This window comes from Delphinus delphis, chromosome 1, assembly GCF_949987515.2.
Source record: "Delphinus delphis chromosome 1, mDelDel1.2, whole genome shotgun sequence".
Lineage (NCBI taxonomy): Eukaryota > Metazoa > Chordata > Mammalia > Artiodactyla > Delphinidae > Delphinus > Delphinus delphis.
In genome coordinates this window covers 149,349,182-149,367,735 of record NC_082683.1, presented here as the reverse complement: position 1 = coordinate 149,367,735, position 18,554 = coordinate 149,349,182, and the positions used below count along the sequence as shown (strand labels likewise).

The window sequence follows — 18,554 nt, the reverse complement described above, 5'->3', positions numbered from 1 at the left end:
TTTGAACTATTATTATTTTAATTAAAAAAATATTTTTGGCTGCATTTGGTCTTTGTTGCTGCGTGTGGGCTTTCTCTAGTTGCGGCAAGTGGGGGCTACTCTTCTTTGTGGTGTGCAGGCTTCTCATTGTGGTGGCTTCTCTTGTTGTGGAGCATGGGCTCTAGGCACACGGGCTTCCGTAGTTGTGGCACACGGGCTCAGTAGTTATGGCTCGCAGGCTCTAGAGCATGGGCTCAGTAGTTGTGATGCACGGGCTTAGTTGCTCTGTGGCATGTGGGATCTTCCTGGACCAGGGATCTAGTCCGTGTCCCCTGTGTTGGCAGGAGGATTCTTAACCACTGCGCCACCAGGCAAGTCCTGTTTTGTTTTGTTTTACATTTGTTTCCTTTTCTCTAACTCCTCTGCTGTTTCCTTGGTCAGATCATCTTTGTGGCTCACCTGGCCAATCACAATTGTCTTCTTAATCAACCCCTCCATTTCTCCTCTCTGTTCACTTCAATCTATCATGTATGCATCCACTCTAGTGATCTTAAAGCACAATAATGTGTCACTCTAAGGACATATTAAAAACAAATAAAGCAAAACCAAAATCTAAACAACAAACAATGGCTCTTACTCCCGAAAGAATAGTGTCCATAAGTTCCTAACCTTGGCCCTTACAACCCATTCAGACACACCTATGAGCTGCCTCCTACTTAACAACCATCTCCAACACCTTACTTTGCAGCCAAATTGTAGTGTTATCTACTGCTCCCCCAATTTGCCCTGCATCCATTTTCTAACATTTACAGCATACCTGACTCAGATTCAGCCACCTACCATCTCTCCACTTGGAATTAATCTCTCTTAAGAGCAGAGTGCTTCTGCAGAGGTTAACACCCACTGTTTTGTGTTGTAACATTTATGCACCTATCTTTTCTTTCACTCTAGGCTGTAATTTCTTCAAGACATGGATCCCATAGTATTGATCCTAGTGCTTTATGACAAACAGGAATTCAATGATTGTTTATTAAATTGAGTTCTTTCAGCAGAAAAGTGTCAGCGAAGCAACAGAGAGCTCCAGTTATGATCCTTCATAGAAAGGGGACAATGGCATCTTGGCCTTTCTCTGGGCCCTGGAGAGTCTCTGATCCAATTCTGTTCCAAGTGACCGTGGTTGCTGCTCTGTTGGCTACTGTTCTTGGTGAGTAATAGGGAGACAAGTTCAGATTGTCAACAAACATTCAAGATCATCTACTCATTCACTTTCAAGACTAGCGGAGAGCTGATTAAGCTTTTAGCAGAAATCCAGCTTCAGCAACAAAGGGTTTATTTGATCAGAAGTTTGGAATTTACTTGGAATTCTGAACTTAAGGGGATTTGGAATTATTTAGAATATAAGGGGAATTTGCTTTACCCATAAAAGAGTCCATTTTATAGACATTTTCCGTTAGAATTTCTTCTCCAGGAATTTCCAAAACTATTTGTCCCCAACCAAGACTTGAAACAAATCTGTATTATCTGTCAGCCTGACTAAACAATCTTCACTGTCTGTAGGTTTATCCAGAATGGACAGGGGAAGTATATTATTCTACTGTGGCTCCTGAAAGGTAAATCAGCCCTATATTTCATTCTTGCAGGCAAAGCAGGATGAAGATTTTTATGCTTCAAGGGCTCTATACGTCTCCCTTCAGATCACTCAAAATCCAAAGGGTACAAAAGAGTACAAATGAGAAATGTTATTCTCATCCTTCTCCCAGCCACCCAGTTTCTGTTCCCTGAGTCAACCTATGTTACATAATGTTATTATTAATGAAATAATGTTTCTGTTGAAGGAAATTGTAGGACTTCTGGATTTGCATGGATATATCTGAGTCAGCAGATATGGGGAAACTGATAGGCTGATGAAATCATGTCTGCCATCCTTTTAAGTTAAATCATCTCATTTACAGGAGAGAAGGGGTGAAAAATTTATGGCTTTTATCAGGATCATTGTCATTAATCAACAAACATGTATTACTAATTATTCACTGGATTCACTGAACAGTGGGGATAATAGGAGTTACTATTTTTCTTGATTAGAGGAGAAAAGAATGGTTCCTGCTCTAAAGTAATGCTACTGAAATTTTAAGATGCTGTGTCCCAAGCTATAACTTTTGGTGTTTTGTCATTTTGGTGTCCAGGCAATTGTGGTCCTCCACCTTATTTACAATTTGCTTCTCCAATAAATGAGTTGAATGAGACAGAGTTCGAAACTGGAACTACTCTGAAATACAGCTGCCGCCCTGGCTACAGTAGGACAAGTTCAAGAAGTCATGGTGTTACCTGTGACTCAACAGGCAGTTGGAAATACAGGGAATTCTGTGTCAGTAAGTATGAACATTTATTTTTCTTATTTGTGCTTTTTACTTCTTTGCAAATTTATCTCAGGAACTAAGCTTTATGAATGCAAATGAGTGTCTTGGGTCACTAAGAAACAATTCGGTTTGTCAGTTACTGATTTCAATGTACACATGTGTGCCACTTTTTGAAAAACATAAACAAACAAATGAATAAAACAAAAAAATTGGGAGCCACCTAGTTGCATTGGAAAATGTCTATCCTTTACAATATATTCAGTAAGAAATTTTTTTTGGAAGTGAACTACAAATGCAATTTTAGTACGTTGAAAACTAGATTCACTCTATAAAATTATAAAAAGTTATGTTGCTAGAAAATGGCAATGCAGTTTTCAAAGAAACCTCACCCCAAATATATGCTGTGTTTGGAAGAAGATGCTGTGATTCACTTAGTTGAGAATAAATTCTGTGATGTTTTTCCAGTAGTAGGGGTATACACACACAATCTATACTTTTTTTGTTTCTTTTGTGACCAAGGACATGCATTTTGAGTGGCTTAAGTTCAAAGTACACACTGGAGATGTAGAATGGAGCTTAGCTCCCTGGTCAGTGTGTTAAATCCTGGGCCATAGACTTTATTACCACAGTGATCCATCAGCTCTCTTTTCTAATGCCATATCCATGAGTACATGTAATCACTAATCATCATTTTAATTTTTCTCTCAGAGAAACGATGCGGAAACCCAGGAGAATTACTTAACGGGCAAGTGACAGCTAAGACAGATTACTCTTTTGGATCACAAATAAAATTCAGCTGTTCAGAAGGGTGAGTGAGAGGCAAGCTAGAGACGATACTTTTCTTTTAAATTAATTTTTAAAAAATAGCTAATGTATTCATATATTAAAAAAAGATGTAAAAAGGAATACATTGAGAATTCTCACTTCCAGTCCATTGCCATTGCACCATTCCTTTCCATCCTTAAACAGGGATCCACCTTTACTGGCTTCTTATGTACCTTTTCAGTGTTTACTTTTACATATACAAGCTAAGAAATTAGTATATATTTTTATTTTGCACCTTTCCAATAAGAAAAGTAGTTTTTGAATCTTGCTTTATTTTTTACTTACCAATATAAACAGGAGATATCTCTATGTTTGTGCATAGAGAGGTCTCTCATTAATTCCCTTTTACAACTGCATAGAATTTTATTGTGTGATGTATCATGGATTAATAATCTCTTTGATGGATCCATGAATATTTCCAATCTTTTGCTGTTCTAAACTATGCTCTAATACATAACCTTGTACATATAAGTCATATCTGTAGGGTAAATTCCCAAGATGGGATTCCTGGGTCAAAGAATACATATATTTGAAAATTTGAAAGTTATTTCCAAATTGCTCTCTGTAGGAGTAACATGGTTTTACAGAGTATACAAATGTCTGTCTCTCCATAAACTTTCCAACTAAGTGTGCTGTCAAACTTTCAAACCTTGTAAAAATTTTGAAAAATTTCCTATTTTGGAGGTAACAATGAAATCTTACTATAGTTTAAATGTATACTTCACTTATTCTGAGTAAAATTGAGCATATTTTAATATGTTCAAGAGATGTTTACACTTATTGTGAATAAATATTTGTGAATTACTTGGCATGTACTTTGCCTCTTTTTTCTATTAACCTGTTGACCATTTTATTCTTAATTTCTAAGCTATATACATACACATATTCACATGAATCTATGTGTATTAGGGTTTAGACCTTGTTTCTGATATGAGCTGCAACTTTTCCCTCAAGTATATTAGTTTTCTTTTGACTTGGCTTTGGTACGTTTTTTCTTGAAGAGAAATTTCTTTATGTTGTCAAATTTATCAGTCTTCCTTTTAAAAAGGCTTCTGAATTTCAGGTCTTAATTTAAAAGGTCTTCCCAAATACAAGATTTTGAACTATTTGCCTAGATTTCTTCTACTACTTTTTATGCTTTCATATTTATTAATATTTAAAGCTTTGATCCATTTGGAGTCATTATAGAGTATACGGTATGAGGTACATGTCCCAGTCTGTATTTTTCCATATGGCTTTCCTATTATCCATACATTATTTATTAAAAAGTCTATCTTCAATTTACTGATAGGAGAGTGTTTTTTGATACTATATGAAATTCTTATATATATCTGGGTTTATTTCTGGACTTTCTATTCAATGCTGTTGTTTTGCCTATACATTAATATACACATTTCACAGTCATCTACTTACTGATGTTTTATAATATAGTTTAATAATAATATGGGTAGTCCTATCTTATTACCTTTCTTTTCTAGGATTTTCCTGACAATATGTATTTGTATATTTTTCTATGTGAACTTTAAAGTTAGGCATATTTAAAAATCAGTGTTGGACATGGAGGCTAAACAATACATTGCTAAATAAACAAGAGATCACTGAAGAAATCAAAGAGGAAATCAAAAAATACTTAGAGACAAATTACAATGAAAAAACAACGATCCAAAACCTGTGGTATGCAGCAAAAGCAGTTCTAAGAGGGAAGCTTATAGCAATACAAGCCTACATCAAGAAACAAGAAAAATTTCAAATAAACAGTCTAACATTACACCTAAAGGAGCTAGAGAAAGAAGAACAAACAAAACCCAAAGTTAGCAGAAGAAAAGAAATAAAGATCAGAGCAGAAAAAATGATATAGAACAAAGAAAACAATAGCAAGGATCAATAAAACTAAAAGCTGGTTCTTTGAGAAGATAAACTAAATTGATAAACCATTAGCCAGGCTCATCAAGAAAAAGAGGGAGAGGACTCAAATCAATAAAATTAGAAATGAAAAAGGAGAAGTTACAACAGACACCGCAGAAATACAAAGCATCCTAAGAGACTACTACAAGCAACTCTATGCCAATAAAATGGACAACCTGGAAGAAATGGACAAATTCTTAGAAAGGTATAAACTTCCAAGACTGAACCAGGAAGAAATAGAAAATATGAACAGACCAATCACAAGCACTGAAATTGAAACTATGATTAAAAATCTTCCAACAAACAAAAGTCCAGAACCAGATGGTTTCACAGATGAATTCTATCAAACATTTAGAGAAGAGCTAACACCCATCCTTCTCAAACTCTTCCAAAAACCTGCAGAGGAAGGAACACTCCCAAACTCATTCTATGAGGCCACCATCACCCTGATAACCAAACCAGACAAAAATACTACAAAAAAAGAAAATTACAAACTAATGTCACTGATGAATATAGATGCAAAAATTCTCAACAAGATACTAGCAAACAGAATCCAACAACACATTAAAAGGATCATACACCATGACCAAGTGGGATTTATCTCAGGGATACAAGGATTCTTCAATATATGAAAATCAATCAATGTGATACACCATATTAACAAACTGAAGAAGAAAAACCATATGATCATCTCAATAGATGCAGAAAAAGCTTTTGACAAAATTTAACACCCATTTATGATAAAAACTCTCCAGAAAGTGGGCATAGAGGGAACCTACCTCAACATAATAAAGGCCATATATGACAAACTCACAGCAAACATCATTCTCAATGGTGAAAAACTGAAAGCATTTCCTAGAAGGTCAGAAATAGACAAGGATGTCCACTCTCGCCACTATTATTCAACATAGTTTTGGAAGTCCTAGCCACGGCAATCAGAGAAGGAAAAGAAATAAAAGGAATACAAATTGGAAAAGAAGAAGTAAAACTGCCACTGTTTGCAGATGACATGATACTCTACATAGAGAACCCTAAAGATGCCACCAGAAAACTTCTAGAGCTAATCAATGAATTTGGTAAGTTTGCAAGATACAAAATTAATGCACAGTAATCCCTTGCATTCCTATACACTTATGATGAAAAATCAGAAAGAGAAATTAAGGAAAAAATCCCATTTACCATTACAACAAAAAGAATAAAATACCTAGGAATAAACCTACCTTGGGAGACAAAAGATCTGGATGCAGAAAGCTATAAGACACTGATGAAAGAAATTAAAGATGATACCAACAGATGGAGAGACATACCATGTTCTTGGATTGGAAGAATCAATATTGTGAAGATGACTGTACTACCCAAAGCAATCTACAGATTTAGTGCAATTCCTATCAAATTACCAACGGCATTTTTTACAGAACTAGAACAAAAAGTCTTAAAATTTGTATGGAGACACAAAAGACCCCGAACAGTCAAAGCAATCTTGAGGGAAAAAAATGGAGCTGGAGGAATCAGACTTCCTGACTTTAGACTATATTACAAAGCTGCAGTGATCAAGACAATATGGTACTGGCACAAAAACCGAAATATTGATCAATGGAAGAGGATAGAAAGCCCAGAGATAAACCCACGCACCCATGGTCAACTAATCTATGACAAAGGAGGCAGTAATGTACAGTGGAGAAAGGACAGCCTCTTCAATAAGTGGTGCTGAGAAAACTGGACAGCTACATGTAAAAGAATGAAATTAGAACACTCCCTAACACCATACACAAAAATAAACTCAAAATGGATTTGAGACCTAAATGTGGGACCAGACACTATAAAACTCTTATAGGAAAACATAGGAAGAACACTCTTTGACATAAATCACAGCAAGATCTTTTTTGATCCACCTCCTAGAGAAATGGAAATAAAAACAAAAATAAACAAATGGGACCTATGAAACTTCAAAGCTTTTGCACAGCAAAGGAAACCATAATCAAGACAAAAAGACAACCCTCAGAATGGGAGAAAATATTTACAAACGAATCAACAGACAAAGGATTAATCTCCAAAATATGTAAACAGCTCATGCAGTTCAATATTAAAAAAACAAACAACCCAATAAAAAAAGTGGCAGAAGACATAAATAGACACTTCTCCAAAGAGGACATACAGATGGCCGAGAAGCACATGAAAAGCTGCTCAGCATCACTAATTATTAGAGAAATCCAAATCAAAACTACAATGAAGTATCACCTCACACCAGTTAGAATGGGCATCATCAGAAAATCTGCCAACAAGAAATGCTGGAGATGGTGTGGAGAAAAGGGAACCCTCTTGCACTGTTTGTGGGAATGTAAATTGATACAGCCACTATGGAGAACATTATGGAGCTTCCATAAAAAACTAAAAATAGAATTACCATATGACCCAGCAATCCCACTACTGGGCATATACCCAGAGAATACCATAATTCATAAAGACATATGCACCCCAGTGTTCATTGCAGCACTATTTACAATAGCCAGGTCATGGAAGCAACCTAAATGCTCATCAACAGATGAATGGATAAAGAAGATGTGGTACATATATACAATGGAATATTACTCAGCCATAAAAAGGAACAAAAGTGGGTCATTTGTAGAGGCATGGATGGACCTAGAGACTGTCATACAGAGTGAAATAAGTCAGAAAGAGAAAAACTAATATCACTTATTAATGCATATATGTGGAACCTAGAAAAATGGTATAGATGAACTGGTTTGCAGGGCAGAAATAGAGACACAGATGTAGAGAACAAACGTATGGATACCAAGGGGGGAAACTGGTCGGGGGTGGTGGTAGTGTGATGAATTGGGAGATTAGGATTGACATATATACACTAATATGTATAAAATGGATAACTAATAAGAACCTGCTGTATAAAAAATAGATTAAATTAAATTAGAATAAAAGAAAAAAAATCAGTGTTGGATTAGCTTTTAACTTAATTTTAGGAGAATAGATTTTTTTTTTTTTTGCAGTACACGGGCCTCTCACTCTTGTGGCCTCTCCCATTGCGGAGCACAGGCTCCGGACGCGCAGGCTCAGCAGCCATGGCTCACACGCCCAGCCGCTCCGCGGCATGTGGGATCTTCCCAGACCGGGGCACGAACTCATGTCCGCTGCATCGGCAGGCGGACTCCCAGCCACTGCGCCACCAGGGAAGCCCGATTTTTTTTTTTTTTTTTTTTTTTTAATGTTGAGTCTCCCTAGACAAGAATATGTTACTGTAGGGAAGGGAAAACTTTCCCTTTGCCCTCTTAGGGTCTCTGGCTAGGCTTGAGAATTAAATTAACATAGATTAATAGGAGAAAAGTATATCAATCTTACTTTTACGTACATGGGAGCCTTCACAGGAAAATGAAGAACCTCAAAGTGGTTAGGCCTAAGTGCTTCTATATTAAATTGGTGAAAGAATAGTAGTTGTGGAAAAGTATCAAAATATATAGGGAGGCTAAAGGGAGATAAGCATTATTTTTAACAAGGCCTTCAGTACAGATTTCTCTGTGAAATCAATACTCCATCTCTGGTGACAAAAATGTTCTTTCCTCCTGGTATAGAAAAGGCATCTTTCACTTGGGAGTTTGATCTGCTTTCAGGAAGAAAAGGGGAGGTCAGGAACCTCTTCTTGCATCTGCTGATTTTCAGGTGTCTTTAGCTGAAAATAATCCTGATGCCAAAGTGGGCTATTTTGGGGTGGCATGTTCTGCCCCATTCATTTTAGTGTTTTTCTCTTGTTTCTTCAGGAATGTTTCAACATTATCTTAACATAGATTTTGCATTTCTTGAAGTGTTTAAACCTAGGCATTTTATTTTTGCTATTTTAAATTGGGTCTTTTCGTCCATTAAATATTCTAACATTTTATATATATATATATATATATACACTATTGATTTCTGCATGTTAACTTTCTGAATTCTTTTATTATTTATAATAGTCTTACAGTTGAATTCTCTTGGGATTACCCAGTTTGCAATCATATCCTCTGCAAATAGTGATTATTTTACCTCTTACTTTCCATTTTTTATGGTTCTTTTATTTTAATTTATTTTTCTTGTCTATTTATATCAGTTAGTTATATTAGTCAGGACTCATTCAGAGAAATATAAATAATATTATATCTGTTTCATATATAAATGTATATAAAAAAACCAACCAGTGAGGGTTAGGGTTAGGGTTATATATACATAAATATAAAATAAGGGATTTACTACAGGAATCTGACTTGATACAGTACTGGCAGCTGGTGAAACAGTGTAGAGGAGGCTGTTTCTTCTATGTTTGCTAACGTGGCCTGAGGTCCGCAGGGCAGGCAGTCAAAAAGGGAAGGTGAATGTGAAGTGGGAGATGCAAAACCAAAATGGGACCCACATGGTTGAGTGGAGTATAGACTGGAAGTCACAGTAGGGATTAGAGTACACCCATGAGTACTGACTGGGGTTCACGTTGTTCTTTCACTGCCTCTTAGCCTTCAGCTTCAAAGATGGGTATGTCTTGTAGAAGCTGTTGCCCTTCCCCACAGTGCTAATGTACTTGGATCAGGAGTTGGAGTACATGAAGGAGGACATCCTCCAGGAGCTGGGTTTGCTGTAGTCCTGGCTGTGCCCAATGCCAACAAGGTGATAGCACAGAGAAGCAACAATATGTGTGAACTGCAGTCACGTCTTGTGCTCTGCTCTGATCTTTCAAGCATATACAGAACTTGGGTATTAATTCACTTCCATCGTCTCTTATGGACAACACTAACTTGGCGCTATGCATGGAAGAAAATTCTGGAAAAAGTAATTTCTGCTTAGTTAAGTTGACATAATTTGAATCTACCAGGGTCCATCCCTTGTCAAATTTGGTATTTATACACACTTGTTTTAACCATACTTAGCTTAACTTCCAGATAAAAGCAATGGCAAAATTATGCTTCCAACTTACATAATGCAACTATACCTCATAAAACTGAAAACATGCTAACTCTCTCCCCCAAAGACGATCCTCTTTAAGCAAAGTCATACCTCCCCTTTGATATCCTGTAATTTAAATACTGAGATATAAGCTAAACTACTATTAACGCATCTTGTTTAGATGTTAGAGGAATGAAAAAATAAAGAGAAAAAATTTAATTTAGACCAAATCTATTCATATGAAAATAAGAAAGAAATGTTTATAACTATTATGGTTCTTATTTCTGCAACTGGTCATGTGGTTGTAGTTAGTATTTATAACTACCTGCTTCTATTACTCATTCCATATCCACTTTACCCTCAGTAACCACTTCATCTGATCGTGGTTCCTTGCGTAATGGGATCACCTGAACTTTTTTTTTTTTCGGTACGCGGGCCTCTCACTGCTGTGGCCTCTCCCGTTGCGGAGCACAGGCTCTGGACGCGCAGGCTCAGCGGCCATGGCCCACAGGCCCAGCCGCTCCGTGGCACGTGGGATCTTCCCGGACCGGGGCACGAACCTGTGTCTCCTGCATCGACAGGCGGACTCTCAACCACTGCGCCACCAGGGAAGCCCCGACCCATGTATTTTTTTTGTTAAAATTGCTACTACATTTTTTGGTACATAAATATTTATAGCTCTTCACTGCAAAGCAAAATCTTTAACACCATAATATGCCCGTTTTGTGTAATTTAAGGATCTTGATTCTGATGTCCAGTTCATAGGATATTAAAACCAGTATCCCTTATTTTCTTTTTGTTTGCATTTGCTTTATATAACTTTGCCCCTCCTTTTGTTTTTAACCTATCTGAGGTACTTTTAGATTTGTCTCCTGTATACAACATAGAGTCGAATTTTGTTGCAACTAAAAGGTCTTTTTCTTTCAAAAGGAGACAAGTCCAATTACATTTATTGATATTAGTGATACTTATAGGTTTAATTTTCTCATATTATTTCATATTTTGTACTATATGTATATATGTGCAGTTATATATATATATATATATATATATATATATTTAGGAGAGTTCAAATTTTGATTCTAGTGGTTACCTGTATATAATTATTATATACCTTTATATAATTATATATACCTTTAAATACCTTCTTTATTTCTGTCTTTATTTTTAAACTTGTTCCTTGTTATAAGTTACAGTAAACTTATCTTGTACTCTCTCCTTCCCTCCCCACCCCTCTGTCTTTTCTACCAGTAAATTTATGTCATTTGTATTATCTTAGTGTTTGCTTTGTATTCAACATTAATGTTAAGTACTTATATATGTCTATAGCTTGATTTTACTTCCAGCTCTTACAGATGAGGCAATCAATGAGTTTGGTTTTTTTCCACTCTGTCCCTCATCTCCTTTTCTTTTTTTTACAATTATCCATTTTATTTATAGGCATTTACTTATTAAGGAAAGATACTAAAGAGCACTAGACCAACTGTGAAATCACTTAGAAAGTTCTATGAGAGCAGAAACCATATGGACTATTTCCATTTCATCCTACCACCACTATACGCCCCCCAACTCAGGACCTGTGGCTTAAAGATTTTTTTTTTGCACACAGAGGTTATTCTAAACATAGTGATTGCAGACTGCAACAACAAGGCTGTAACTCTAGACTCTTACTCCATGAATACATCATGGCTTTTTGTTCTCAAGATATATTACCAAGATGAAATGGCCTAAATTGTTTATATATTACAATTAAACTCAACAATCACTTTGCATTGAGAAAGCCAAGTAATTTTATATTAAATAGTAAATAGGCTTAAAATGACCTTTGGGATTGGAAGGGCTCAAACTGACAAAATTGAAAGTTACAGCCTATCTTAGTGTCCCATAATCTCTTAGGATTATTCGAAAGCAATGCTTAAGTATACATAGTAAGGGAAATAAATAATTATAGAGAAAGAAGAGAAAAAATGAGTGTGGTTAAAAGTTATCCTACATTAAAAGAATTTTAATATCCTGCATTTCATGCATCTGTAATGAAACCACAATTTTGTAGGTGTTTCATTCTTTTAAGATGAAAAGGTTTTTAATATATATTTGGACAAGGAATGATATCTATATCCATGTATCTATATATCTATATCTCATATAGATATATGTGCTGGTTTTTAAATGAGTAAAGATAAGCTATATTGACATAGTGAAGAATGTGCCAGTTTTGGCAATACAGAAGGACTGAATAGAAAAAGCATTTAAATTTAAATCAGTAAACTACACTTCTGGTTCTAACACAAACTGTGTAATCCTAAACAGATCAAACTAACTCTTTGCAGGTCCTTTTCTTCTCTGTGTTTCCCACTCAGAGAAGCTCCTTTAGCATTTGTTGTAGAGATGGTTTGGTGGTGCTGAATTCTCTTAGCTTTTGCTTGTCTGTAAAGCTTTTGATTTCTCCATTGAATCTGAATGAGATCCTTGCTGGTAGAGTAATCTTGGTTGTAGGTTCTTCCCTTTCATCACTTTAAGTATATCATGTCACTTCCTTCTGGCTTGTAGAGTTTCTTTTGAGAAATCAGCTGTTAAACTTATGGGAGTTCCCTTGTATTTTATTTGTCATTTTTCCCTTGCTGCTTTCAATAATTTTTCTTTGTCTTTAATTTTTGCCAATTTGATTACTATGTGTCTCAGCGTGTTTCTCCTTGGGTTTATCCTGTATGGGACTTGCTGTGCTTCCCAGATTGGGTGGCTATTTCCTTTTCCATGTTAGGGAAGTTTTCGACTATAATCTCTTCAAATATTTTCTTGGGTCCTTTCTCTCTCTCTTCTCCTTCTGGGACCCCTATAATGTGCATGTTGTTGTGTTTAATGTTGTCCCAGAGGTCTCTTAGGCTGTCTTCATTTCTTTTCATTCTGTTTTCTTTATTCCGTTCCGCAGCAGTGAATTCCAACATTCTGTCTTCCAGGTCACATATCCATTCTTCTGCCTCAGTTATTCTGCTATTGATTCCTTCTAGTGTAGTTTTCATTTCAGGAATTGTATTGTTCATCTCTGTTTGTTTGTTCTTTAATTCTTCTAGGTCTTTGTTAAACATTTCTTGCATCTTCTTGATCTTTGCCTCCATTGTTTTTCTGAGGTCCTGGATCATCTTCACCATCATTATTCTGAACTCTCTTTCTGGAAGGTTGCCTATCTCCACTTCATTTAGTTGTTTTTCTGGGGTTTTATCTTGTTTCTTCATCTGGTACATAGTCCTCTGCCTTTTCATCTTGTCTATCTTTCTGTGAATGTGGTTTTTGTTCCGCAGGCTGCAGGATTGTAGTTCTTCTTGCTTCTGCTGTCTGTCCTCTGGTGGATCTCCTATTTTTGTTAATTATATCATCTCAGCTTGTCAGAGCACATAACATTTATATTTCATTCAGTCACTCTTAACCACACCTTTTTGTCTTAGATCTGCATGCTCAGTACTCACTATCAGTTGTTTTTTGTTTTTGTTTTTGCTAGTTTCTCCTGTAATCTCTGGGTTGGCTATAGTTTGTCCTCTGGTGATTTCAAAGGAAAAGTCTCTGAGTGAAAATTACTGTTGAATTATTGCAGTTTTAAATACTGTCTGAGGCTTTGCTATTTAAAAGATAATGTGGCTGGATATAAAGTCCTTGGCTCATACTTTCTTTTCTTGAATATCTTATAGATATTGCTGTGTCTGTTTTTCTGGAGGATGTTGCTTTAGAGAACTCTGGGTTTTTTACTCTTATATGTGACTTAGCCTTTGCTTGGCTGTCCAAAGATATTCTGTACCTTTTAAATCTAGTAATCCTACCCTTAGTTGTTTTGATATGGACAATTTGGTTCAATTTTTCATTGCTATATGATGTACAATTTTAAAATGTAGATTAAAATATTACTTTATTTCTGTAACATTTACCAGAAATATATCTAAAGATAGCTATTTTGTTCTGTTTTGTGTTCCTTCTTCAGGTTGTCCAATTAAGTATATGTTGATTCTTCTATGCTTGTCATCTATATCTAACATTTTTTCTCCACTTTTTGGATATTTTTGTTTCATTTTGTTTGATTTTCTCATGTTTCCCTTACTGTGTATGGCTTCCAAGAGGGAAAGTGAGAAGATTCAGAACTAACATCCTGTTGGAACACCAAAGTGTTCCTATTGGAATAACCAAAAACAACACTTTTCACTTGATTTCCTGGCTAGGTTAGAAAAATTACATTTTTAAGAAATTTCAAGATAAAGAAATGCTTAATTCTTATTGTAGTTTACCTTATTAAAATTACTATTAAATTATCATTAAAAAGTTATTAGTAAATAAATTTCAGGACCTCTTAGATTGCTGAAGGTAACATTTATATTAGTGTTCAGTCACATTATAGGTTTATTCCTTGATAATAGTACAATTTGAAATTGTACTAATGATGCTTTTTTTTTTTTCTGTTACCGTAACTCATATGGGGTAATAAAACAAACTGAAGAAAGCTTAGGACTTGTCAAGTGCCATAGAAATGGGGGGTCATGAAGTGGGAGTTAATGGTGTATGAGAGAGGGCAAGCATCTGGACGTCAGGAGGTGACAAAGCAGAGGACAAGAGAGTTTGGCGCCAGTTATCTGGCTGGTACACTCATCCAAAGAAAATTGCAGAACACACTCAAATGAGTCTTTTACTCTACATTGTCCTGCTTGAGCTCTGAATGAACTCCATGCCTGATATCTAGTCAGCGTCCAATAATAGATTACAGAATAAAAGAACAAGTGAACACACACATCTCATTGCAGTGATAACATTTTACAAAATGGAGTTCTCAATAGGAAATGTTACCTGAAAAAACATTATTTCTTCATTTTTAATATTGAGTAATAAATCCATTTGTTCAGACTCGTTTATTCAACTTAATTTATAGTAGGAATAATTCCATTAAAATCTTTGATCCTATCTTACTCAGGTATATCTTAATTGGCTCAGCCACTAGTTTTTGTGAGATCCAAGATAAAGGAGTTGGCTGGAGTGATCCTCTCCCCCGTTGCGAAAGTAAGTAAAGACTTTTTTTGACTTGCCTCTAAACCTAAACCATGTTACGTAATAAAACTCCTGTGCATCTTTGCTGCTTCTTATACCCTTCATTAGAATTTGCATCATGAATGTTAGATTTGTAAGGATGCTTTCCCTAATTATTTCTTCCTCTTCACTCACTCATCTCAGTTGTCAAGTGTGAGCCTCCTCCAGCCATCAGCAATGGGAAGCACAATGGTGGAGATGAAGACTTCTACACTTATGGCTCTTCTGTCACCTACAGCTGTGACCCTGACTTCTCAATGTTAGGCACAGCCTCCATTTCTTGCAGACTGGAAAATAAGACAATAGGTGTCTGGAATCCAAGCCCTCCTATTTGTAAAAGTAAGTCATAATGATGAATTTTGGTTTGAATTTTTTGTTTAAAAGAAAAAGGAAGGTAAATGTATTGGGGGAAGTGAAATGATTCAAAGACAAACTAATTATTGCAATGATGCAGTATTTTTTTGGTAAACTGATGCTTATGCATGAAGTACCAGTATGTGGTAATAAATAACACTGATATCTCATTGGCTTTGTGAAGTAAAAGGTTTTTTTTAAATTAAAGTATCAATATAATTGACTCACAATATTATATTAGTTTCAGGTATACTACACAGTGATTTGATATTCTTATACAGTACAAAATGATCACCACAAATCTGGTTACCATCTATCACCTTAACACTATTACAATATTATTGACCATATTCTTTATGCTGTATGTTACATCTTGAGATGTATTTATTTTATAGCTGAAAGTTTGTACCCCTTAATTCCCTTCATCTATTTTGCTCTGCACCCCCTTCCCCCCGCCACTTCCCTTCCTTGTGGTGACCAACAATTTGTTCTCTGTATCTATGAGTTTGTTTCTGTTTTATGTTTGTTTGTTTTGTTTTAGATTCCACACATAATTGAAGTCATGTATTTGTCTTTCTCTGCCTGACATTTCATTTAGCGTAATACCCTCTAATTCCATCCATGTTATTGCAAATGGCAAGATTTTATTCTTTTTTTATGGCATATATATATATATATGGCACATCTTCTTCATCCATACATCTATTGATGGACATTGTGGTTGCTTCCATATCTTGGCTATTGTAAATAATGCTTCAATGAACATTGGGGTCACATATATCTTTTCAAATTAGTGTTTTTGTTTTCTCCAGTTAAATAGTAAGGAATGAAATTCCTGGATTGTATGGTAGTCCTATTTTTAATTTTTTGAGGACACTCCATACTGTTTTCCATAGTGGCTATACCAATTTACATTCCCATCAATGGTGCACAAGTGTTCTTTCTTTATCCGCATCCTTGCCAACGGTTTTTATTTCTTGTCTTTTTGATAATAGCCATTCTGACACATGTGAGGTGGTATCTCATTGTGGTTTTGATTTGCATTTCCCTGGTGATTAGTGATGTTGAACATCTTTTAACGTGCCTGTTGGCTATCTGTATGTCTTTTTTGAAAAAAATGTCTATTCAGGTCCTCTGTCCATTTTTTAATCAGATTTTTTATATTGATTTGTATGAGTTCTTTATGGATTTTAGACATTAGCCCTTATTAGATATATCATTTTCAAATATCTTCTCCCATTCAGTAGGTTGCTTTTTTGTTTTGCTGTTGGTTTCATTTGCTGTGTGAAAGCTTTTTGGTTTGATGCAGTCCCATTTTTTTTTTTTTTTTTTTTTTGCTTTTGTTGCCCATGCCTGAGGAGACAGATCCAACTAAAAAAATACTGATAAGACTAATGTTAAAGAGGTCACTGACTATGTTTTCTTCTAGGAGTTTATAGTTTCAGGTCTTACATTTAAATATTTAATCGATTTTGAAGTTATTTTTGTATATGGTGTAAGAAAGTGGTCTAGTTTCATTCTTTTGCATGTAGCTGTCCAGTTTTCCCAACACTATTTACTGAAGAGTCTGTCTTTTCCCCACTGTATGCTCTTGCCTCCTTTATCCTAGAAAAATTGACCATATAAGCGTTTATTTCTGGGCTCTCTGTTTTGTTCCATTGATCTGTGTGTCTGTTTTTGTTCCAGGACCATACTGTTTTGATTACTAAAGTTTTACAGTATAGTTTCAAATCAGTGAGCATGATAACTCTTGCTTTGTTCTTCTTTATCAAGATTGCTTTGGCTATTTGAGGTCTTTTGTAGTTCCATACAGATTTTAGGATTATTTGTTCTAGTTCTGTGATAAATGCCATGGGTATTTTGATAGGGATTGATAAATCTGTAGATTGCTTTGGGTAGTATGGACATTTTAACAATATTAATTCTTCCAATCTATGAACACATTATATGTTTCCATTTTCTGGTGTCATCTTCAATATATTTTATCAACGTTTTGTAGTTTTCAGTGTACAGGACTTTCACTTCCTTGTTTAAATTTATTCCTAGATATTTTATTCATTTTGATGCAGTTGTAAATGGGATTGTTTTCTTATTTCTCTTTCTGATAGTCTGCTATTAGTGTATAGAAATTAAACAAATTTCTGTATATTAAATTTGTATCCTGCAACTTTAATGAATGCATCTCTTAATTCTAATAGTTTTATTTTTGTGGAGTCTTTAGGTTTTCTATATATAGTATCATGGCACTGGCAAATAGTGACAGTTACTCCTTCCCTTCCAATTTGGATTCCTTTTATTTCTTTTCTTGTCTGATTGCTGTGGCTAGGACTTCCAATACTATGGTTAATAAAAGTAGTGAGAGGGGGCATCCTTGTCTTATTCTTAATCTTTGAGAAAAAGCTTTCATCTTTTAATGACTGATTTTGATATTAGCTATGGGTTTGTCATAAATGGCCTGTGATATCAGTTGTAACTTCTCTTTTACTTTTGAGTTTGTTTGAGCCATCTCTCTTCTTTTTCATTGCTTTTTCCTATATTTTTTAGTCATTATTTTATTTACTTTCACTGTGATTTTTATTATTTCATTTCTCCTACTAATTTTAGGTTTTTTTTTTTCTAATTCTTTTGGGTCTTTTAGGTGTAAAGTTTGATCGTTTATTTCAGATTATTCTTGTTTCTTGATGTAGACCTATATTGCTGTGAACTTCCCTCTTATAACTGCTTTTGCTGCAACCCATAGATTTTGGAAAATTGTGTTTCCATTTTTATTTCTCTCAATGTACTTTTTGATTTTCTTTTTGATTTCTTCATTGACCGATTGGTTGTTTAGTATCAGGTTGTTTAGCCTCCATATGTTTATATTTTTCCATTTTTCTTCTTATAATTGATTTCCAATTTCATATCATTGTGTTTGGAAAAGAGAACTCAATCTTCTTAAATTTATAGAAACTTGTATTGTGGCCTAATATGTGATCTATTCTGGAGAATGTTCTATATGCACTTGAGAATGTGTATTCTGCAGTTTTTAGATAGAATGTTTTGTATATATCTATTAAAGCTATCTGATCTAATATGTCATTTAAGGTCAATATTTCCTTATTAATGTTCTGTCTTGATGATCTATCCATTGATGCAAGGCCATACTACCCTTTG

General features: G+C 35.1%; 1 protein-coding gene across 4 annotated transcripts in view; it reads left to right on the top strand.

The window, feature by feature from the left end:
• LOC132413448 (C4b-binding protein alpha chain) overlaps window positions 1-18,554 on the top strand; it is a 40,651-nt gene that overhangs the window by 7,394 nt on the left and 14,703 nt on the right. For 2 of the 4 annotated variants that reach the window (XM_059995463.1, XM_059995471.1), the window contains 5 exons: window positions 1,032-1,183; window positions 2,163-2,348; window positions 3,045-3,144; window positions 14,935-15,020; window positions 15,192-15,386. In XM_059995463.1, the coding sequence (XP_059851446.1) occupies window positions 1,032-1,183; window positions 2,163-2,348; window positions 3,045-3,144; window positions 14,935-15,020; window positions 15,192-15,386 (719 nt within the window). Of the gene's footprint in view, window positions 1-1,019; window positions 1,184-2,162; window positions 2,349-3,044; window positions 3,145-14,934; window positions 15,021-15,191; window positions 15,387-18,554 lie in introns of all 4 variants that reach the window. The other 2 variants (XM_059995462.1, XM_059995461.1) reach the window with 2 other exon arrangements.